Consider the following 23,581-nt stretch of genomic DNA (forward strand, 5'->3'; position numbering starts at 1 on the left):
GGCTACCAGCACCACGATGTCACCTACCAAGCTTCACTTTCTTCCTTCTCTCATCAAGTTTCTGGGTCCTCTCTGCTGCCTGCTTCTTGGCTTTCCTGACCTTGTCATATGCAGCCTGGCGGAAGAAAGGAACACAGAGGAGCAGTCAGCCAGGGAACACACACAGAGCCCAGCCACCTCCCCGGCCCTGCCGTTAGCCCTAGAACCATCAGGAGGCAGTCTGGTGACAGGGTCTCCAGGCTAGGACAGCAAGGACTGTGATGCATGGCCAAGTATAGAGGATGAAGCACACAGTGGTCTATAAATGTGGAGTAATTTAGATAGAGAAGGATGAGCTTACCCTGGCGGCAGCATCAGTCAGTACCTCCAAGGCCTGAGAAAGCTGATGGAAGAGTTCAACTAAACATAGGGATCAAAAAAGAGAGGGGAGAAAAGTAAAGTTAGACTTGATGATGGTGTACTCCCTCAAAAGAGCACCTCAAAGAAGCCACAGGCTGCTAGAAAAGCAGACATCAGCAGATGATGGACTAGCAAGGAAGGGTGAGTGCATCAGCAATTGACCAGATGCTCCTAACATGCGAAGTGCAGCCTTGGGGCCCAGCGCCCAAAGCCAGGCTGTGTGCGTTGGCCTCCCACGGCACTCACACCACACCCAGGTGGGTTGGCCTCCTTCTCCCCATGCCTAGGAGAGGCTTACCTGCTCTGGGATTATCCGGATTTTTGTCTGGGTGGCAGGAGAGGGCCTTCTGCCTATATGCCTTCTTTACCTGGAAGAGTCAAGATTTGGTTATTTACTCTCTCACCCCAGGACGGAAAGGAAAACATTGTTAAAGTGATAAGGGAAATCCAGGGAGTGCTCTCCATCGCTAAAAGAAAGGCTGCCACACTGAAACCGTCACCTCACAACCACAGAGGAGACCTGCAGTGGAGGCAAAGGCCGTGGAGGGAGCTGACCACTGCCCTGCAGCAGAGGGGCTGGGCCTGCTTCCGCTGAGCACCCAGTCTTACCACTGTGGATGTCAGAGGGCTCCTGGCGGGGGGCAGATGTCCCTATAGCCACCCGGAAACAGGCACTCTCACACACTCATGGTGTCATGTAATGTAAACCAGGGCAACCTTTTGCCCTGGAGGGAAATTTAGCCATCAAAATTTAAAATGTGGTCGGTCTCGGCTCCTCATCATGTCCTACAGTCCCTTAGATATGTACCGGAACCCGGGGGCCTCGGGGACCCCGCTCTGGGACTTCAGCAGCATCATCCAGACGTGCAGCGGCAACATCCAGAGGATCAGCCAAGCCAGAGAAATAACGTGTACCTGCTGCTAAGGACTAAGTTGTTCAGTTTCTACTTAGGAGAAGAGTCACTCAGCAATCACCTGGAAGATTTTGCTTAATTATTGTTTCTTAACAGACTTAGAGGCTATTAACACATCTGTGTTTTTGTAAGCTGCTCAGATAAAGAATTTGATGAGCCAACTAGGAACTAAGCAAGATTCAAGCAAGCTACAGGAAAATCTGCAACAGTTACAGCACTCTACAAATCAGCTTGCCAAGGAAACAAATGAATTACTGAAGGAATTAGGGTCCTTGCCCCTTCCTTCATCTACTTCAGAACAGCGCCAGCAGAAACTTCAGAAGGAACGTCTCATGAATGACTTCTCTGCAGCCTTAAACAATTTCCAGGCTGTGCAGAGAAGGGTATCTGAAAAGGAAAAGGAGAGTATTGCCAGAGCAAGAGCTGGATCTCGTCTTTCTGTGGAGGAGAGGCAAAGAGAGGAGCAACTCGTCTCATCTGACAGCCATGAGGAGTGGAACCAGATGCAGAGCCAGGAGGATGAGGTGGCCATCACTGAACAGGATTTGGAACTTATTAAAGACAGGGAAACGGCAATTCAGCAGCTGGAGGCTGATATTTTGGATGTCACTCAGATATTTAAAGATTTGGCAATGATGATCCATGACCAAGGTGATCTCATTGACAGCATAGAAGCCAATGTGGAAAGCTCAGAGGTGCATGTAGAAAGAGCCACTGATCAGTTACAGCGAGCTGCTTACTATCAGAAAAAATCTCACAATAAGATCTGTATCCTGGTGCTTGTCCTGTCAGTGATTATTGTAATCTTGGGACTTATTTTGTGGCTAGTTAATAAATGAAGTGATTGCCTCCGAGCCTTCTCCTGCTGAGCTGTTTTCAAGGGCAAGTGCTTGCTGGAGTCTTGCCAGAACAAACTGATCACAAGAAGACAGAATACACCAGAATGTCCTGTAATAATTTAGTTAGAAACTAACTACTAACTAGTCCTTGGAATTAGTGACCTGTGGAGACAGTATTTATCAATTTATGTATACATTTTATTGATTTCTCAAATTAAGAATTAATTTATGTGGATTTTGCTTTCTCTTATATTCTGATTGCCCTTCGTCCCAAGTGTTTACTGAAAATTACATTCTAGATATTCTTGTTTTGGTAGGTAACACTATAGTCTTGTAATATTGTCTTTCTATGTACATACAAGATTTACCTTTTTACTAGCAACTGAGATAGAATTACTTTCTGTCACCCAGCATATTGGAGTCTGTCAGAAACTGTATAATAAGCCAGCAATTTTTATTATTTAATATTTGTTTGAATTTCTAAGAAGCCTGCCCCCTATATGCTTTGAAAGGTTTTGGCAATGTATTTAACTAGAGAATAAAAAATTGCACAGGTGATCCAGATTAAATAAGAAGTAACTATTTGAGCTGGTCAGCTGTTGGGGTGTGTGTTAATCTGGGTTTAAGTTTATTATCTGCTAGTGTCATCGACTGCAATTCATCCATATATACATTAAATGATCTTGTTCACTTTTTGAAGAGTTTAATTTAATTAACATTATGATTCTCTGTGGGGTTCCTCTCCCACCTGTCTGTATAGAAGGGGAGAATTAGACAAAGCGTTCTTCTGGAGAGCAAATAGGAATTGTTTGGAATGATTTAATCTTTTGTTGTTGTTGCTCAGTTGTGGTTCTGCATTCCTGGTAAATGATGAATGTTGCCATCAAAAGGCTGCCCCCTACCCTAATAAGGTTTGCTGGGCATTTGATGGCAGGAAGATTTTAAAAGCTAGACTGAAGTTGGTTTAAAATTTAGTCCTGTGAACCTGGCGATAAAGCAAAGGTTCTTTTTTGTAAATAATACTGGTTTGGAATAGTGATGTTAGACTTATCCTAATTTATGAACAAGAGATTAATCTCTCCATGCATAGTTTTAGACAAAACTGTTTCAATAAAAGATTGCTGTCTTGTAACATAAAAAAAAAAATTTAAATGTACTTTCCCTTTGACTTACTCTGGAATTTGGACTTGTAGAAGCATGCCAAAATAAATATGCAAGGATGTCCACTAAAACATAGTTTATATTAGCCCCAAAGTGGAGCCAACCAAAATCTCCAACAATGGAGACCCATTAAAAAAATTACCATAGACTGAAGTCTGTATGTGCTTTCTAGAAAGATCTTCAAGTCCTCATCACAAGAAAAAAAAATCATAATAATGTATGGTAACAAATAGCAAAGCATTATGTTGTACAAAATGTGCCAATTATACCTCAACTTAAGAAAAAGAAAGAAATATCTTCAAGGTATGGTGCATGAAAAAAACAAGGCTTAGTATATACAATGATCATTTTGGGGTTGAAAATAAGAAAATAAAAGAAATGTAAATAGTTAGAGACACTCGGGCATGTGCACAGCCCTTGTTTTCTCTTCTTTCCTGAAAGCAATCATAAACTTGTGGTTTCCTTTGGAAAGAAGCTGAAAGTGGAGGGGAAGGAAACATTTACTTCTCATTTTATACTTTTCTGTAGTTCAAATTTTCAAACCTTAAACATGTCTTACTTTATTATCTTTTTTATTGATAACAGGGGTTATCCTGGTGGCAAGGCTATGGTCCTTTTTTAGTTTTTACCTTTGCACCTCTCTGTATTAAAAAGAAAATGTTTTATTTCTTATATTAGTAAAAATTAGCAAAAATAAGCAAACATAGCCACCAAGATTCTCTTTTATATATTCCCCACACATAAGGGAAGGCAGAGCACAAAATCCCAGAAGCTACCCTCTGCTTCCTGAGGCCTTGCTCTCAGTTCTGCCTGCACACCTTACCTACTGCTCAAACCTCCTGGGAGGAGGAGCCTCTAGACCAGAACCTCTACCAGTAGCTAAGAAGACTGGCTTCCCAGGCTTCCCAGAGGGAACCAATAAACACTTCTATCCAAAGTGTGCTAAATAAGGGGCTTCGGAGGCAAGCAGCCAGCACCCCCAGGGGAGGGCCTGTGGGCAGGTGCCTAACTCTACTCCCACCTCCAGAGCTAAGGAGGGCCAGGAGCCACCTAGCCCAGGACCTCTGGGGTGTGCTGCCACCTGCTGGGCCACGCCTAGAAACACACCTTCACCTGGCAGGGCAACCAAGCCCATCTAGCTCTCCTGGCTGAGCCTGAGGAAGCAGGAACCACTCCCAGGACAGGCTTTGAGCAGAGAGGGTGTAGATGTGCTTCCCTGCTCCCCAACCTTCCCAACTGCCCGCCTATGTTCACCTCCCACCCCAACTTAGGTCTTCACCATTAAAAAGAAATGACAACAATAACAAAATCTAGCTTTTTTCACTATTAAGAAATAATAATAAGGGAAGGGGAGGTGATAGTTTTATATATAGTCTCACACTTGGAATGTCATCTTTACTCTTTTTTTTTTTTTTTGCGGTACGCGGGCCTCACTGTTGTGGCCTCTCCCGTTGCGGACAACAGGCTCCAGATGCGCAGGCTCAGCGGCCATGGCTCACGGGCCCAGCCGCTCCGCGGCACGTGGGATCTTCCCGGACCGGGGCACGAACCCATGGTCCCCTGCATCGGCAGGCGGACTCTCAACCACTGCGCCACCAGGGAAGCCCTTGTTTTGTGTTTTATAATTCATTTTATATGTTCTATATCAGAAGATTGGTTTTTTTTTCTCACTTAAACAGGAAAACAAAACTGTTCAAACAAAAAACTAATTATATAATAATGGGAAATACTCTACATATATTAATTTGCTTCCTTATCAATTCTCTTTCCAGAATGTGTTCCTTTGACATATGTCTTTAACTGTCTCAACAAACTTTATTTGAAGCAATAGTACAACTGGACCTAGGTCACCTCACTCCCTGTCTGGGTGGACCCCCATCTTACCCCCACCCCTCCAGCCTCCCACACTCCCAACATCTACAACCAAACACAACTGCCCCAATCAACTTGATGTATCCTGGACCCCTATTCCCTCAAGGCCTGACTGGGCCTCCATTTCCAAATCACCCTTTAAAGGTGTAAGGGGTTGAACATTCTGTGTTTCAAGAACCTATTGGAAAAATTTACCAGTCTCATGAGTAGGGGGAGAGGTGAGGCCAGAAAGTCAAGGTCAGGCTGGTATTCATTTTTAGAGAGGAATGTCTAAGGGTAGGAGGGGAGCTCTCCTACAGCCCTTCAGTACAGCACCGAATCTACCCTACCTCCCAGGTCCACTCATGGAGCAGCTAGGATATGGAGGGGCTGAGCTGGAGCTGGGGATACAGAGGAAAATCAGGAATTTCCCTGACACTGAAGAGGAAGGACACTGCTTAGCAAGGAAGATGGCTATGAAAACAATGAATTACACTGAGGTTGTAAGATGCCTGTAAGAGAGGGCCCTAAGAATGGAAACAAAGAGAAAAGAATGGCTAATTTTAGCCCTGAGGGCCTCACAGAGGAGGCAATATCTGAGCTGGATCTGAAAGGTGAGTAACAGTTCTCCAAGCAGGGCCAGAAAGGGTATTCAAGACAGAGGATGTGGAACAGCCCAACTTCTCTTCAAGCCCCAGACAAGCTTAGAGAAGAAATATGTTTTCCTTTACTGAGGAATAAGTACTGAGAACAGAAAAAGACATGAAAAAGGAGAGACGTGGTTGCAATAAAACATGGGAATAAAAATAATGTTTTTGTCAAAGAATATTTTGGTTAATTAAAAAAAAAATTCAACCAAAGAAAAGTAATAGAAGAAAACCAGGAAAAGAATAAATTCATACCAACAAGTTTTAACACACAAACTTGGGGTGAAGAAATGCTAGGGAATGAGAGCACACATGTAGGCAAAGAAATGCAAACTGGGCTGAGAAGAGGAGAAAAAGATTAAAGTTAACTCAGGTATGATACTGAAAGTACAAGAAAGTTAACGTGATTCATAAGGTATGTGTAATTCATAAAACACAGAGTAGAACAATTAGAAGGGAAAGCCCCACAGTGCATATGAGCAGGGCGAGATGTGGAGAGCCTTCTGAGTTCAAAAGTAATGAACCAGGATGAATGACTGAGGAGGCATTTGGGGTCTCCAAGCCCAAAGAACTTGAACCTCAAAGTTCTCTGTGACCTAATCAAAGTTTATTGTAAAGCACAAAGGCAAGATTAATGGAACATATAAGCATGGCCAAGAAACAAATAGTAATAAATGTAAAACTTCAATGTATAGTAAAAAGTATTACACTGAGTGAAAAAAATATACACAGTGGAAAAAAAAAAAGGTTTTAGCTCTTCATCTCAAACCATATACCAAAATAATTCCAGATAGATAAAAAAACTAAACACAAAAAAAGAAACTAAAAGAACCTAAAGAAAGAAAATGATGGTAAAGAAAGAAAATGATGGGACTTTTAATCTGCTTTTAGGATGGGGAAGAAAGTCCTAAGCATTAAAACAAGGGAAGGAATCACACATGCATGCACACACATGCATACTTATACAAAATGAATGAATTTACAAATGAAAAAATTTTAATTTCTCTAAGTAAAAAATCATAGACAAAATTAAAAGATGAGGGATATGATAACAGAGAGAAGTATGTGCATGAAATATGACACACAACACAGTCTTCACTATGCAAAGAAATCATGCAGAAAAAGACAAGCAAGAAAAAGACAAACTACAAGAAAACAGAAAGAACATGAAGAAACAATTCATAGAATATAAATGGTTAATAACAAGAAAAATGTGCACAGCAAAGGAAACAATAAACAAAATGAAAAGAAAACCCTCAGAATGGGAGAAAATATTTGCAAATGAAGCAACTGACAAGGGATTAATCTCCAAAATATACAAACAGCTCATGCAGCTCAATATCAAAAAAACAAATGACCCAATCAAAAAACGGGCAGAAGACCTAAATAGACATTTCTCCAAAGAAGACATACAGATAGCCAACAAACACATGAAAAAATGCTCAGCATCACTAGTTATTAGAGAAATGCAAATCAAAACTACAATGAGGTATCACCTCACATTGGTCAAAATGGCCATCATAAAAAAATCTACAAACAATAAATGCTGGAGAGGGTGTGGAGAAAAGGGAACCCTCCTACACTGTTGGTGAGAATGCAAATTGGTACAACCACTATGGAGAACAATATGGAGGCTCCTTAAAAAACTAAAAATAGAGCTACATATGACCTAGCAATCCCACTCCTAGGCATATATCCAGAGAAAACCATAATTCGAAAGGATGCATGCACCCCGATGTTCATTGCAGCACTATTTACAATAGCCAGGACACAGAAACAACCTAAATGTGCATCGACAGAGGAACGGCTAAAGAACATGTGGTACATATACACAATGGAATATTACTCAGCCATAAAAGGAATGAAATAGTGCCATTTGCAGAGATGTGGATGGACCTAGAGATTGTTGTATATACTGAAGTAAGTCAGAAAGAGAAAAACAAATATCGTATAATATCATTTGTATGTGGAATCTAGAAAAATGGTAGAGATTAATTTATTTGCAAAGCAGAAATAGAGTCACAGATGTAGGGAATAAACTTATGGTTACCAAGTGGGGAAAGGAAGGGTGGGATAAATTGGGAGATTGAGACTGACATATATACACTACTATGTATAAAACAAATAACTAATGAGAACCTACTGCGTAGCACAGGGAACTCTACTCAATGCTCTGTGGTGACCTAAATGGGAAGGAAATCTAAAAGAGAGTGGATATATGTATATGTATGACTGATTTGCTTTGCTGTACAGCAAGAAACTAACACAACATTGTAAAGCAACTATACTCCAATAAAAATTAATTAAAAAGAAAAACATGAGGGATTTCCCTGGTGGCGCAGTGGTTAAGAATCCGCCTGCCGGGCTTCCCTGGTGGCGCAGTGGTTGAGAGTCCGCCTGCCGATGCAGGGGACACGGGTTCGTGCCCCGGTCTGGGAGGATCCCGCATGACGTGGAGCGGCTGGGCCTGTGAGCCATGGCCGCTGGGCTTCCGTGTCTGGAGCCTGTGCTCTGAGGCGGGAGAGGTCACAGCAGTGAGAGGCCCGGGTATCACAAAAAAAAAAAAAAAAAAAAAAAGAGTGGCTGGGACTTCCCAGGTGGTCCAGTGGTAAAGAATCTGCCTTACAATGCAGGGGACGCAGGTTCAATCCCTGGTCAGGGAACTAAGATCTCACATGCTGCCGGGCAACTAAGCCCGAGTGCCACAACTACTGAGCTTATGCGCCTCAACCAAAGCCTGCGTGCCACACACTACAGAGCCCACACTCCCTGGACCGCATGCCACAACTACAGAGACCACCTGCCCTGGAGCCTGCACGCCACAACTAGAGAAGAGAAAATCCACATGCCACAACTACAGAGAAGCCCACGCACCACAACAAAAAGGCTGCACGCTGCAACGAAAGATCCCCCATGCCTCAATGAAGATCCTGCATGCCACAACTAAGATCCGATGCAGCCAAAAACAAACAAACAAACCACAAGACCCCTCTATATGCTGCCTACAAGAGACTCACTTCAGGGGCTTCCCTGGTGGTGCAGTGGTTGGGAGTCCGCCTGCCGATGCAGGGGATGCGGGTTCGTGCCCTGGTCCGGGAGGATCCCACATGCCGCAGAGCGGCTGGGCCCGTGAGCCATGGCCGCTGAGCCTGCGCGTCCGGAGCCTGTGCTCCGCAGTGGGAGAGGCCACAACGGTGAGAGGCCTGCGTACCGCAAAAAAAAAAAGAGAGACTCACTTCAGATGTAAGGACACACACAGACTGAAAGTGAAGGGATGAAAAAAGATATTTCATGCAAATGAAAACCAAAAAAAGCTGGGGCAGCTATACTTATATCAGACAAAATGGGCTTTAAGACAAAGACTGTAATAAGAGACAAAGAAGGTCATTACATAATGATAAAGGAGTCAACCCATCAAGAGGATATAACATTTGTAAATATTTATGCACGCAACACAGTAGCACTGAAATATATAAAGCAAATATTAACAGACCTAAAGGGAAGCATAGACAGCAATACAATGATAGTAGAGGATTTTAATACCCCTCTTTTGTCAATGGATAGATCATCCAGACAGCATATCAATAAGGAAACATCGGCCTTAAATGACACATTAGTTCAGATGGACTTAACAGACTATATATATAACACTCCACCCAAAAGCAACAGAATAGGGGCTTCCCTGGTGGCATAGTGGTTAAGAATCCACCTGTCAATGCAGGGGACACAGGATTGAGCCCTGGTCCGGGAAGATCCCACGTGCCACGGAGCAAATAAGCCCATGCGCCACAACTACTGAGCCTGCACTCTAGAGCGCGTGAGCCAAAACTACTGAGCCTGCATGCTACAACTACTGAAACCTGCATGCCTAGAGCCCGTGCTGTGCAACAAGAGAAGTCACTGCAATGAGAAGCCCATGCACCGCAACAGAGTAGCCCCCACTCGCTGCAACTAGAGGAAGCCTGCACACAGCAACAAAGACCCAATGCAGTCAAAAATAAATAAATAAAATAAATAAATTAAAAGAAAAAAAAAGCAACAGAATACACATTCTTCTTAAGCACACATGGAACATTCTGCAGGACAGATCATATATTAGGCCACAAAACAAGTTAATAAATTTAAGAAGACTGAAATCATATTGAGCACCTTTTCTGACCACAATGGCATGAAACCAGAAATCAAGAAGGGAACTGGAAAATTCAAATATGTGGAGATTAAACAACATGCTACCAAACAACCAATGGTTCAAAGAAAGATCAATGAAAGCAGCTAAGCCCGTGCACCACAACTACTGAGCCTGCACTCTAGAGCCCGCGAGCCACAACTACTGAGCCCGTATGCCACAACTACTGAAGTCTGTGTGCCTAGAGCCCATGTTCCACAAGAGAAGCTACCTCAATGAGAAGCCCGCACACTGCAATGAAGAGTAGCCCCCACTCACCACAACTAAAGAAAGCCTGCGCACAGCAATGAAGACCGAACACAGCCTAAAATTTAAAAAAATTTTGTTTAAATAAATTTTTAAAAGTTAAAAAAAAAATAAAGAAGAATTAATACTAATCCTTCTCACTCTTGCAAAGAATAGAAGAGGAGGACACATTTCCAAACTATCTTTGCAAGGCCAGCATTATTGCCCTGATACCAAAACCAGACAAGGATGCCACAAGAAAAGAAAATTATAGGCCAACACCCATGATGAACACTGATGCAAAAATTGTCAACAAAATATTAGCAAACAGAATTAAACAATAATATGTACATTAAAGGATCATACATAATGATCAAGTGGGATTTATTCTAGGGATGCAAGGATAGTTCAACATCCACAAATCAATTAATGTGAAACACTATATTAACAAAATGAAAGATAAACATCTTATGATCATCTCAAGAGATGCAGAAAGGCATTTGACAAAATTCAACATACATTTATAAAAACTCTCCACAAAGTGGGTATAGAGGGAATATACTTCAACTTAATAAAGGCCATATATGACAATTCCACAGCTAATATCATGCTTCATGGTGAAAAGCTGAAAGCTTTGCCTCTAAGAATCAGGAACAAGACAAGGATGCCTACTCTACCCTCTTTCATTCACCATAGTACTGGAAGTCCTAGCCAGAGCAATTAGGCAAGGAAAAGAAATAAAAGGCATCCAAATCAAAAAGGAAGAAGTAAAGCTGTCATTATTTGCAGATGACATATTATATATATAGAAAACCCTAAAGAGTCCACCAAAAAAAATGTTAGAATCAAAGAATTCAGTAAAGTGGCAGGATACAAAATCAATACACATAGTGCATTTCTAGGCACTAACAATGGATGATCAGAAAGAGAAATTAAGAAAACAATCCCATTTACAATTTCATCAAAAAGAATAAAATACCTAAAAATAAATTTAGCCAAGGAGGTGAAAGATCTGTACACTGAAAACAAAAAGACAATGATTAAAGAAGTTGAAGAAGACCAAATAAGAGGAAAGATATTCCATGCTCATGGTGTGGAAGAATTAATATTGTTTAAATGTCTTTACTACCCAAAGCAATCTATGGATTCAATGCAATCCCTATCAAAATTCCAATGGCATTTTCACAGGAAAAAAAAAAAATCCTAAAATTTGTATGGACCCACAAAAGACCCCAAATAGGCAAAGCAATCTTGAGAAAGAAGAACAAAGCTAGAGGCATCATATGTCCTGATTTCAAACTATTTACGAAGTTACAGTAATCAAAACTGTATGGTATTGGCATAGAAACAGACACCTTGATCAATGGAACAGAACAGCCCAGAAATAAACCCACATATACAGTCAATTAATTTACAACAAAGGAGCCAAGACTATGTAATGGGGAAAGGACAAAGAAGCCAAGAATATGCAATGGGAAAAGAACAGTCTCTTCAATAAATGGTGTTGCGGGGAGGGGAGGGATAAATTAGGAGCTTGGGATTAACATACACACACTGCTGTATATAAAACAGATAACCAACAAGGACCTACTGTATAGCACAGGGAACTCTACTCAGTATTCTGTAATAACCTACATGGGTAAAGAATCTGAAGAAGAATGAATATATGTATATGTATAACTGAATCACTTTCCTGTACACCTGAAACTAACAAACATTGTAAATCAGCTATACTCCAATAAAAAAATTTTCCCCAATAAAATTTTAAAAAATAAAAAATGGTGTTGGGGAAATTGCATTCCCCATTTTGCATTTTGCCACATGCAAAAGAATGAAACTGGATTGCTATCTTACCCATACACAAAAATTAACTCAAAATGGATTAAAGACTTGAAAGTAACACCTGAAATTATAAAACTCCAAAAAGAAAACATAGGGCGTAAGCTCCTTAACATTGGTCCTGGCAATGATTTTTTTTTTTTTGGATTTGAGAGCAAAAGCAACAAATGCAAAAAATAAACAAGTGGGACTACATCAAACTAAAAAGCTTCTGCACAGCAAAGGAAACCATCAACAAAATGAAAAGGCAAACTATGGAATGGGAGTAAATATTTGCAAATCATATATCTGATAAGGAGTTAATATCCAAAATATAGAAAGAACTCATACAATTCAATAGCAAACAAACAAACAAAAAACCCCAAAAACAAAAAACAACCTACAAACAAACAAACAACAAAAAACCCAATCTGATTAATAAATGGGCAGAGGATCTGAACAGACATTTTTCCAAAGAAGATATACAGATGGCCAACAGGTACATGAAAAGGTGCTCAACATCACTATCCATCAGGCAAATGCAAATCAAAATCACAACAAGATACTACCTTACCAAAAAGACAAGAGTAAGTGTTGGTAAGGATGTGGAGAACAGGGAACTCACGTGCACTATTAGTGCAGCCACTATGAAAAACTGTATAGAGATTCCTCAAAAAATTAAAAATAGAACTACTGGGAATTCCCTGACAGTCCAGTGGTTAGAACTCTGAACCTTCACTGCCAAAGGCCTGGATGGATCCCTGGTCATGGAATTAAGATCCCACAAGCCGCACGGCATGGCCTAAATAAATAAATAAATAAATAAATATTTTAAAATAAAAAACAGAACTACCAAATGATCCAGCAATTCCACTTCTGGGTATTTATCCAAAAGAAATGAAAACACTAACTTGAAAATATAATGCACCCCCATGTTCAATGCAGCATTATTTACAGTAGCCAAGACATGGAAACAACCTAAGTGTCTACTGATGGGTGAATGGATAAAGAAGATGTGAGATTATACATATACATACACACACACACACACACACATATACACACAGATAGACAGATATACTCATTCAGCCATAAAAAAGGAAATCTTTCCATTAGACAATATGGATGGAACTTGAGGGCATTATGCTGAGTGAAATGAGTCAGACAGAGAAAGACAAATATCATATGATCTTATTTACATGTGGAATCTAAAAAACAAACAAACAAGTAACAACTCATAGATACAGAGAACAGATTGGTGGTTGCTAGAGGCAGGCAGTTGGGGGAGGGTGGGGGGAGCAAAATGTCAAAATGTACAGACTCCCAGTTATGAAATATATAAGCCATAGGGATGTAATGTACAGCATGGCAACTACACTTAATACTGTACTGTTTATTTGAAAGTTACTAAGAGAGTAGATCTTAAAAGTTCTTATCACAAGAAAAAACAAATTTTAACTATGAACAGTGATGGGTGTAATTTACTTAGACTTATTATGCTCATCATTTCACAATATATACATCAAACATATCGAATCATTATGTTGTATACCTGAAACTAATATGTTATATGTCAATTATATCTAGAAAAACAGGGGACTTCCCTGGTGGCGCAGTGGTTAAGAATCCGCCTGCCAATGCAGGGGACATGGGTTCGAGTCCTGGTCCGGGAAGAGCCCAACATGCCGTGGAGCAACTAAGCTCGTGCGCCACAACTACTGAGCCTGTGCTCTAGGGCCCATGAGCCACAGCTACTGAAGCCCGCGTGCCACAACTACTGAAGCCCCAGCACCTAGAGCCCATGCTCTGCAACAAGAGATGCCACAGAAATGAGGAGCCCGTACACCACAACGAAGAGTAGACCCCGCTTGCGCCAACTAAAGAAAGCCTGTGTGCGGCAACAAAGACCCAACACAGCCAAAAATAAATAATAAATTTATTTTTAAAAATAAAAAAACAAAAAGCAAAAAACCAGGGATGTTGAGCTTCTTTCAACTATTCTAAGCTAGGAAGTAGCATGGTTCACGGAAAGAAAGAAGGCTCTGGAGTCTAACGTGTTTTCAAATTTTGAATCTTCCGCATACTACTAGCGTGACCTTGGGCAAATTACTGGATCTCACTCAGCCTTAGGTTCTTCAACTACGAAGTGTGGGAAGTATCCCATACACATGGGGCTGTTGTGAGGATTAAAGAAAATAACCCATGTGAAGTACCTAACAAAAACCAGGCACTCAATATAAGGTCCAAACCTCTTGTTTATCCACTCCTGAGAGGGAGGTAAATTGTGACACCAGCCCAGGACAATGCCAACCTGACAGGAACTCCAGGGATGGACATGGGTCCACAATGGGCCCAGGTGAGTCCAGTATGAATTCTTGAGGTGTACAACAAGGCTGGTTTCAGGTCTGCTGGGGGCAGTTCTAAAATTCTATCCTTGGTTAGCCCCCAGGGGCTCTGAACTACTCTCATTCAAAGTGTAGGGGGTACGGGTAAGTAGCCTGAGATCTTCCAGAGTGGCCATGAACCAAAACCCAGCTGGCCTAAGAATGCTGGCCAAGTGTGTCTGTCCTGATTCACTAGTTATTACTATGGTTAGCTGCTAAGCCTGCCCTGGGCAAAGCCCACTGCTAGGTTTTAGCCTCGAAGGCCAGTTCTGACTTTGAACCGGTTGGCCTGGAGTTTGGTGTTTTGTGTTACAAATAAGACTTCCAGCTTTGCCCAGCCCTCCTGGAGTGACTGGTGCCTGAAGAATTTCTCATCATGTAAACACAACTCTCCTACAGCAGGCCTTTGAAAAGCTTCCGTGTTGATATTGTTTATTACGAAATATTCTACCTTATTAGCTAGCAGCTCAAGAGGCTGGATTCAGGGCAAAAAGATGCAACAATATTTTTCTTAACTATGATAAGTTGGGAAGGAAGAGGAACTTTCAAAAGAACAAAGAAACAGTAGGCCCCTACATGTAATGATGTGAGAGAAAGACAGGACCATCTAATCCCAGGCATTCGGGTTGGCAGCTCCTCTATGAAACCGAGTCTGCAAGTGCTGGGACACCTAGGTAAGGTTGAAGCAGCCACTGGAAGGTGCCAAAAGCTACTGAATTGTCTTAACACTTGCAGTTTTCCTTCCTTACCTATAGGTTTCTCCTAAATCCCCAGGTTTCCCTAGCACTTGGAAACATTCATTTGCATTTCCTGAGAGTTCACAGAAAAGAGCTAGGTGACAGTTGAGGGGCCTCTCACCCAATGCCCCCTGCCCAGACTATGGTTTTTCAGAGGACCAGGCTGTCTCCAAGGCTCAGCCCCAGAATAACAGAGATCTCAGATGAACATAAGCTCCACGAGGACTTTAAACTCCAATTTGTAGAAGTGTGGTCTTCCTCCTGATGTCTTTCTAAAATATTACTCCCTTTCCCCATCCTAGGACACTACTTGAATTTAATCTGTCTTCCATATCTCAGGATCATCATTCAGAACAGAAACTACTGAACAGTACATGTTCAGATGCTACTGAGGGCAGAGTCAGGCTTTCCCTACGCTTCCTTAGGTGGTAATGATCTTAAATTCTACTCTTTTTATAGTTTCTCTATCTCCTCCCCAGTCAGCCTCTACTAGACTGTGCCAGATGCCAGCCTGTCTCTGGAAGTGCTTATAATCTGCTGTTTCTTTTCTGGTATGGTCTGGAAAAACAGATAAACTGGTTATGATTGTGCCTCAAATGAGGGCACACAGGTACAGGAAATTATGGGGGTTCTTACGAATAAAGGGAATGTGCTTTAGGGGGCAGGGAGTTTTGCCTATCCCCAGGGGCCAGAACTGTGCACTGGACAGCACCTGGTACTCAGTAGGCACACAGTAAATATCTATTGAATGAAAGGGGCACATGTCCATTTGTTCTCAACCAAACACAATTAGGAAGCCTCAACTATGTCAATTACTTCAGGCCTACTGAAGAGCAGAAGGAAGTGGGTGCTATCCCAACCCTAGGAGACCTTCCCACACTATTTCATAATTTCCCCTTCTACCTGCTAACACTTCCTTTTGAGAAACTAAGCCTGGAAAAGGGAAGAAATCACTACCGCAGACTGATAAGAGAACTGCAGTGGGAACTAAATATTATCCCCCCAGAGCCCACATCACAGAGGGGAATAATGAGTCATGAATTAGCAGCCACCCACTCAGCCCTTCCCGGGGCTCCATAACTGATTTCGCCACTCACAGCAACCTGAGCCCAGAGCAGGGAAAGGAGCCTGGAGCTGGGTCTCCCGCCATCTCCACTGCTTGGCGCCAGGCACACAACAGGGCCTCTGACAATCCACCTGCCTTCAGTTTCACCTCTTATAAGGAATGAACTCCTGACTCACACAAAAAAGCCAAGCACTAAGGGGTCCAATAAATATAAAATAGCCATCATTAAACTTAAAAGAAAAGTGCCCTACATAGAAGAGATCATTATTTTTTAAAAGGCTGCTATCCTTTCTTATAATAAAACTTGGAGCCAAGTAAGCAGTACAAGTAATTAAGCCCAGTTCTCAAAAGCCAGACTCATAGGTCAGACTCAGATACGGAGGGCACACAGGGAGGTCACTCTATGTGACAACAGGTACTGAATGAACAAACCATGCCAGTGAATCAGCTAGGAAGCCATTACAGGCCCAGTTCCAGGCATGGGAACAGTCAGTAATCTAGGCCTGGGCAGTAATTTCTCCCTAAGCCTGGGGGAGGCAGACAGTTCCCTAAGCCTGGGGGAGGCAGACAGTTCCCCAACCCTGTACTAGCCACAACACCAGAGGTTATGTGACTGCCTGATGTCATAGGCAGGAAGTAAACCACAGAGCTCTAGGCACTTACCTGGAAGTCCCCTCTGCCTAAAAGATTGGCCACTTTCATTCCTTACAGCCTGTGGTCCACACTGCAACAGCACTACATAGAAATTCCCAAATTCCTGCGGAAACCAGACTGCTCCAAAGGCTCTGAGCAAGCAGGGTGCCAGCCACACCTCAGACCAGCACCCTTAGTTCAACATTCCCAAAATGTGGGCCTGCTGGTGGTAACGAGATGCTGGGGACACCCGGACCTCACACCAACATCTCTTGTAGTCTGCTAACCACGGCCCACAGTCCAGACTCAGGACAGTGACCTGTGCAGCCTGAACCAACTGAGATCATGCACAGGGCCTGGGCTGCTTCTCCCCATATGTTGCCCCTATGCACCCTAAAGGATCTGGATCCCCAGCCCATCTCTGAGGTCACTCTTCTGGTCCTCGTACCCCTCGGGCTCTCACCTCTGGGTCCCCCTTTAGCACTCCCAGTATCCCTTCCTGGGCCTCAACCCCTTCCCTGCCCTCCTTCTCAGTCCACTTCCCCAAGCCAGCTATCCACCTGGCGCACAGTCTACAGCCCTCCTCCTCCTCCAATGTCCCCTTCTCTCAGGCCCCGCCTCTCCCTCCCACCCTTACCCTAAGCAGGCTTACATCATGCTCAGACTCCAAAATCCTCACCTGCATTCTTCTATCAGGTTGGAGATTCCCACCCCTCAGATCTGTCAGATACCCTGGGTCTGGCGGCCCCTCACCTCTCCCCACAGCCTGCTGTCACTCTTAACCCCTGGAGACCTGGGTCCCTACCCCCAAAGCCACTCTCCTCTGCCCAGGTGCAGAACTCTTTCTCTCTGGGCCCTGGTACTCCCTACATCTCATTCTTTTTTCCCCTTAACACACTGGTTTCCTTTATAAACAAATTATATTAGTAAAAACAAGTGAGTCAATTTAGAGAAAAATAATAATAACCAAATAACAGTATTCAGGAACAGCAAAAATAGGGAAAGCAGCTATGCAAATGGAGAATATTTTGAATTCTACCTTAGCTGAAATGAAAACTCCACTGTGGTAGTTTTAACACAAATTTTAACATACTTCCTCAAGTTGTCCGGGTCGGCATAATACCCTTTGAGCTCACCCAGGTCGTGCAGCTTTACCCACAGAGTCAAATCTCTATCTGTGTCACAGATGGGAACACAAGGCTTTCTGGGGCCCACAGACCCATATCTTGTTACCCTAATTGCTCCTGAGGTGTGAGTCATGGAAAACAGCTCTGAAATAGGAGTAGAAAATGCAGGTTTGGGCAGGCGCTCTGCATTTACTAGCCACCTTATGCTGGGCAAATCAAACTCTGTCAGTGTCAGTCTTCTCATCTATAAATTGGAGCTAATAGTCCTTGCGTACCTCACACTCTTGTTTTTTTTTAAATTAATTTATTTATTTTTGGCTGTGCTGGGTCTTCGTTGCTGCGCACAGGCTTTCTCTAGTTGCGGCGAGCGGGGTCTACTCTTTGTTGTGGTGCGTGGGCTTCTCACTGTGGTGGCTGCTATTGCTGCGGAGCACGGGCTCTAGGTGTGTGGGCTTCAGTAGTTGTGGCACACGGGGTCAGTAGTTGTGGCTCACAGGCTCTAGAGCGCAGGCTCAGTAGTTGTGGCACATGGACTTAGCTGCTCCACAGCATGTGGAATCTTCCCAGACCAGGGCTGGAACCCATGTCCCCTGCATTGGCAGGCGGATTCTTAACCACTGCGCCACCAGGGAAGCCCCACACTCTTGTTTCTTTTTTTTTTTTAAGTTACAGATGCTTTTTTTTCTTTTTTTTTTGCGGTACGCGGGCCTCTCATTGTTGTGGCCTCTCCCGTTGCGGAGCATAGGCTCTGGACGTGCAGGCTCAGCAGCCATGGCTCACGGGCCTAGCCGCTCCGCGGCATGTGGGATCTGCCCGGACCAGGGCACGAACCCGTGTCGCCTGCATCGGCAGGCGGACTCTCAACCACTGCGCCACCAGAGAAGCCCTAGATTCTTATGTATTCTTTTTTTTTTTTAAATATTTTATTTATTTATTTATTTTTGGCTAGGATGGGTCTTTGTTGCTGCATGTGGCCTTTCTCTAGCTGTGGTGAGCGGGGGCTACTCTTCGTTGCAGTGCATGGGCTTCTCATTGTGGTGGCTTCTCTTGCTGCAGAGAAGCAAGGCTCTAGGTGCGTGGGCTTCAGTAGTTGCAGCACGCAGGCTCAGTAGTTGTGGCGAGCAGGCTCTAGAGTGCCAGCTCAGTAGTTGTGGTGCCCGGGCTTAGCTGCTCCGTGGCATGTGGGATCTTCCCGGACCGGGCTCGAACCCATGTGCCCTGCACTGGTAGGAGGATTCTTAACCACTGCACCACCAGGGAAGTCCTCACAGGCTTTGAAGATCACATCAAATGAGATAATTTATGTGAAAGCACTTTGGTGTCATGTAAATATGAGGTATTATCTTGAATGCTAATGAATAGCTTACAGCTTACAAACACAAATGAATCATTCCTTTTGACTTAACAGGCAGCCAAGGAACTTCAAAAATTCAGAGTTTCAGCCAGACAGACAAACCCAGGAATGAGTTAACCATCAGAGAGGTACAGAGAGGACTTGGAGGCCTGGCTCCTGGTCCCACACAGCGCTGGTCAGGCCCTTGGTGAATGAACGACAGCTGTCAAGTGAAACCAGGCTCACTGCCCAACCCTGAGGCCTCAGTGCCTGGTCTGGAGGTAAGAGGCTTTGAGAAAGGCTCCCACTGGAGACAGTGGACTGAGTCAGGCTCACCTCAAATCCAGAAATGGCCCCCAGATGCCCACAGAATCAAGTCCAACCACCCTAGGGCCTACAGGCCCAGAGATACCACATTTTTCAGATTCAACTCCTGCCACACCCTCAACAGACCCTAGGCAATGTCCTATTCCTTGTCATGCCAGGCACTTTGACTTCTACCCCTTCATGCCATTCCTTCAAGTCCTCTGTCCTCAAAAACTTATTCCCTTTTTTTTTTTTTTTTTTTTTGCTGTACGAGGGCCTCTCGCTGTTGTGGCCTCTCCCGTTGCGGAGCACAGGCTCCGGACGCACAGGCTCAGCGGCCATGGCTCACGGGTCCAGCCACTCTTTGGCGTGTGGTCTTCCCGGACCAGGGCACGAACCCGCGTCCCCCGCATCAGCACGCGGACTCTCAACCACTGCACCACCAGGGAAGCCCAAAAACTTATTCCTTTTAAATCTGTAAGAAACAATGTCAATGTATCACATTCTAGGGTATAACAGAAATAAGTGATTTAAATAAAGGTATTAGGGCTTCCCTGGTGGGAGCACAGTGGTTAAGAATCCTCCTGCCGGGCTTCGCTGGTGGCGCAGTGGTTGAGAGTCCGCCTCCCGACGCAGGGGACACGGGTTCGTGCCCTGGTCCGGGAAGATACCACATGCCGTGCAGCAACTAAGCCTATGCACCACAACTACTGAGCCTGCGCTCTAGAGCCCACAAGCCACAACTACTGAAGTCCGCGTGCCTAGAGCCTGTGCTCTGCAACAAGAGAAGCCACTCCAGTGAGAAGCCCACGCACCGCAATGAAGAGTAGCCCCCGCTGGCCACAACTAGAGAAAGCCCACACAGCAACAGAGACACAACGCAGCCAAAAATAAATAAAATAAATAAATAAAAATAAAGTTCCCTTTAAAAAATAAATAAAGTTATTAGCTAACAAACAGGTAAAACAGCCTTTTCCTTAAAGCAATAATAAAATATAAACTGAAAAGGTGAAAATTAAGTTTCCATGGTAGTTTTCCTGGTAAATACATTTAAAACTTCAGTCTTCAAAAACAAAACAAAAAAAAAAAACTTCAGTCTTCAAACAGTTGATCAAAATGCATTTTCAGGGCTTCCCTGGTGGCGCAGTGGTTGAGAGTCCGCCTGCCGATGCAGGGGACACGGGTTCGTGCCCCGGCCCGGGAAGATCCCACATGCTGCGGAGCGGCTGGGCCCGTGAGCCATGGCCACTGACCCTGCGCGTCTGGAGCCTGTGCTCTGCAACGGGAGAGGCCACAACAGTGAGAGGCCCGCGTACCGCAAAAAACAAAAAACAAAAACAAAAACAAACAAACAAAAAAAAAAAATGCATTTTCAAGCTTCACCAAGTAATACCTGCCAAGATACAGTGAGTTATGTACCCTTCAAAGGGCTTCAAATGAAAGGCAAGGCTGCTACAGACAGGAGAGAAATTCACGTGTCAACTGCAGAGCAGTGGAAGGAATATTAAACCGGGGCTCCAGTCTGACCCAACACTCACTCACTGGGTGATCTCAGCAAGTTCCATAGCCTCTTTGGATCTCCATGCTCCTGTCTATAAAATGAAGAAAGTAAATGACCATGATGATCCCTTTTAACCCTGCTGTGATATATTCTTTTCTCTTCTCAAGGTCTTGCACAAAAACACCTCCTCAGGGGAAGTCTTCCATGATCCTGCCAATCATATGAATCTTGTCTTCCTCTTTATTCTGACAGCATTTTCCTTATATACTTTTATTCCACCTCTTTCACTCTACCTCAGAATTCATTCTTTACTATATTGTGTGAGCTGTCAGAAAGCAGAAGTGATGTCTTCTTCAGCTCTGAAGTCCCACCATGCCTACACAGTCCCTTGTCCATGGTGACATACTCCATTCATTTGTAGATTTGAACTGAATAGTGAACTCTGCTGATCCTCAATTTTGTTCTACCTGATGTCCCACCGCCTTTCTACCCTGACCACTGCCTTGGTTGAGAATCACTGGTGTAGTGTGAGGTGAATCAGCACTGGTCTATCAGGACTGGAATGAGTGAGAAGGTGTGAGGAGTGGAGGATAAACTTAGACATGAGTTTGGGAGATGTGCATTGGACATTAGCACTTACAGTGTAAGGAAGGTGGAGCAACAATGAAAACAGCATGAGGGAACTTGTAGTGAGTCTGTGCCAAGTGCCTTGCCAAGTGTTTTGCCTGGACTGAGCCTCATAACAAGGCCGGCGAAGAGGGACTGCCACCGTTCCCATTTCGCAGACATGGAAGCCAAGGCACACAGAGGTTAAATATTTGCTCAAGGTCACAAACTAGGTAAGTCATGGAGCCAATATCCAGTCAGACTGCCTCTAAAGTCCACTTTCTTAACTGTCACTGGTGATAAGTACAAAGATGATTATAAACGCACATTTAGAATTCCCAACATTGCTCAAGGCTCTGTATTATGATTTCCATCCATTCTCAACACACGGTAGATGTAACAAACAACGACTCTTGGCCTTACTTGTTAAGATTAGTTATAAAAGTTGTCATTTTCTACATGAGTTACACTCTCTAGGAAATCACCATCTGATTAGAAAGCATCACCTTCTAGAATTATCAACTTTGACCTCTGCATTTCAAAATGATGGACCACAAAAGCAAGAGACAGAGAGGCTGGAAACAGACACGATGGGGTGACCCTCCAGGAACTGCTCTCTTCACATTTGTATCCCTAGCACCAGGCTCTGCGACAGGCACACAGTAGGTAGGCACTTAAAAGTTTGTGGAATCGAATGGTGTTTGTGGGAAATGTTTCTACCCTCCTCGAAAACACAGATGAAGAAAGAGAAAAACAAAAGAGGCAGGGAGAACACTGTAAAGTTCATTTAATGAACTGTGGGACCTGCTGTGTGTGTGTGTGTGTGTGTGTGTGTGTGTGTGCGCACGCGCGCACAAGGCACCAGGCACACAGCATGCTGTTTTCGAGAGCCAGGATGGGAACTGCCAGCTGAGAGATGGGGTGATCTCCTGCCTACCCAGTGGGAGTATAAGATGGCACCACTTTTCTGAAAGACAATTTTGAAAAAGCTTTTAAATACATTTACTTTTGGTAAATATATTTGATTGGTCTAGTAATTTCACTTTGCCACAAAGTATGACTGCATAAGAAAGTAATAATACATATTCAATCATTCAACAAGGATTGACTGAACACCTATCAAGGGCCAGGCATTGTTCTAGGTGCTAGACACATAGCAGTAAACATAAAAGAGTAAGCCTCTTCCTTCCTGGATTTTTTACATTCTAATGGGGGAGACCACTGGTAAGCAAATGGGCATGTAATACAACGTGTAGTAATTAGATGTACGACTTCTGAAAGCCTTTGAGAGGGTAGGGGGTGATACTTGAATGGAAATCTGAATAAGGTGTGGGAGTGAGATATACAACTACCAGGAAAGAGATGTTCTAAACAGAAGGACTAGCAAATGTAAAGGCCATGAAGCAGTAATGTGTTAGGTGAGTTTGAAAAAATATCACTGGAGGCCTCTTTCATATCCATTAGGATGGTTATTATCCAAAACACCGAAAACAACAAGTGGTGGGAAGAATGTGGAGAAACTGGAACGACTGAGCATTTGTTGTAGAAATGTGCGATGGTGCAGCTGCTGTGGAAGGCAGTATGGCAGGCAGTTCCTCAAAACATTAAACATAGAATTTTAATGATACAGCAATTACACTGTGGGATACATACCCAAAAGAACTGAAAGCAGGACTCGAACAGATATTCATACACTCATGTTCCTAATAGCACCATTCACAACAACTAAAAGGTTGAAACAACCCAAATGTCCATCAAAAGATGAAGAGAGAAACAGAATGTGTATATACATATGGTGAAATATTATTCAGCCTTAAAAAGAAAGGAAATTCTGATCCATTCAACAAA

The 23,581-nt window shown here is 43.4% G+C and overlaps 2 protein-coding genes across 5 annotated transcripts in view; one reads left to right on the top strand and one right to left on the bottom strand.

Annotated features, from left to right (window-relative positions):
- Positions 1–23,581, bottom strand: part of DNAJC17 (DnaJ heat shock protein family (Hsp40) member C17) — a 38,566-nt gene that overhangs the window by 9,704 nt on the left and 5,281 nt on the right. For 2 of the 4 annotated variants that reach the window (XM_033851484.2, XM_033851483.2), the window contains exons 2-4: positions 698–767; positions 341–399; positions 28–115 (exon numbers count right to left, since the gene is read on the bottom strand). In XM_033851484.2, the coding sequence (XP_033707375.1) occupies positions 28–115; positions 341–399; positions 698–767 (217 nt within the window). Of the gene's footprint in view, positions 1–27; positions 116–340; positions 400–697; positions 768–8,828; positions 9,233–23,581 lie in introns of those variants that run through there. The other 2 variants (XM_073800749.1, XM_073800750.1) reach the window with 2 other exon arrangements.
- Positions 769–2,387, top strand: LOC101333643 (syntaxin-12-like). The gene is made up of 2 exons (XM_073800751.1): positions 769–1,310; positions 1,446–2,387. The coding sequence occupies exons 1-2, from the start codon at positions 1,181–1,183 to the stop codon at positions 2,150–2,152; spliced, it is 837 nt and encodes a 278-aa protein (XP_073656852.1). The 5' UTR covers positions 769–1,180; the 3' UTR covers positions 2,153–2,387.

This window comes from Tursiops truncatus, chromosome 2 (genome assembly GCF_011762595.2).
Source record: "Tursiops truncatus isolate mTurTru1 chromosome 2, mTurTru1.mat.Y, whole genome shotgun sequence".
Lineage (NCBI taxonomy): Eukaryota > Metazoa > Chordata > Mammalia > Artiodactyla > Delphinidae > Tursiops > Tursiops truncatus.

Bases quoted from the DNA above. Each gene is read 5' to 3' on its own strand.
- LOC101333643 (XM_073800751.1), top strand. From the start codon at position 1,181: ATGTCCTACAGTCCCTTAGATATGTACCGGAACCCGGGGGCCTCGGGG. The intron at 1,311-1,445 runs GTACCTGCTGCT...TGTTTTTGTAAG, and splicing joins CCAAGCCAGAGAAATAACGT to CTGCTCAGATAAAGAATTTG.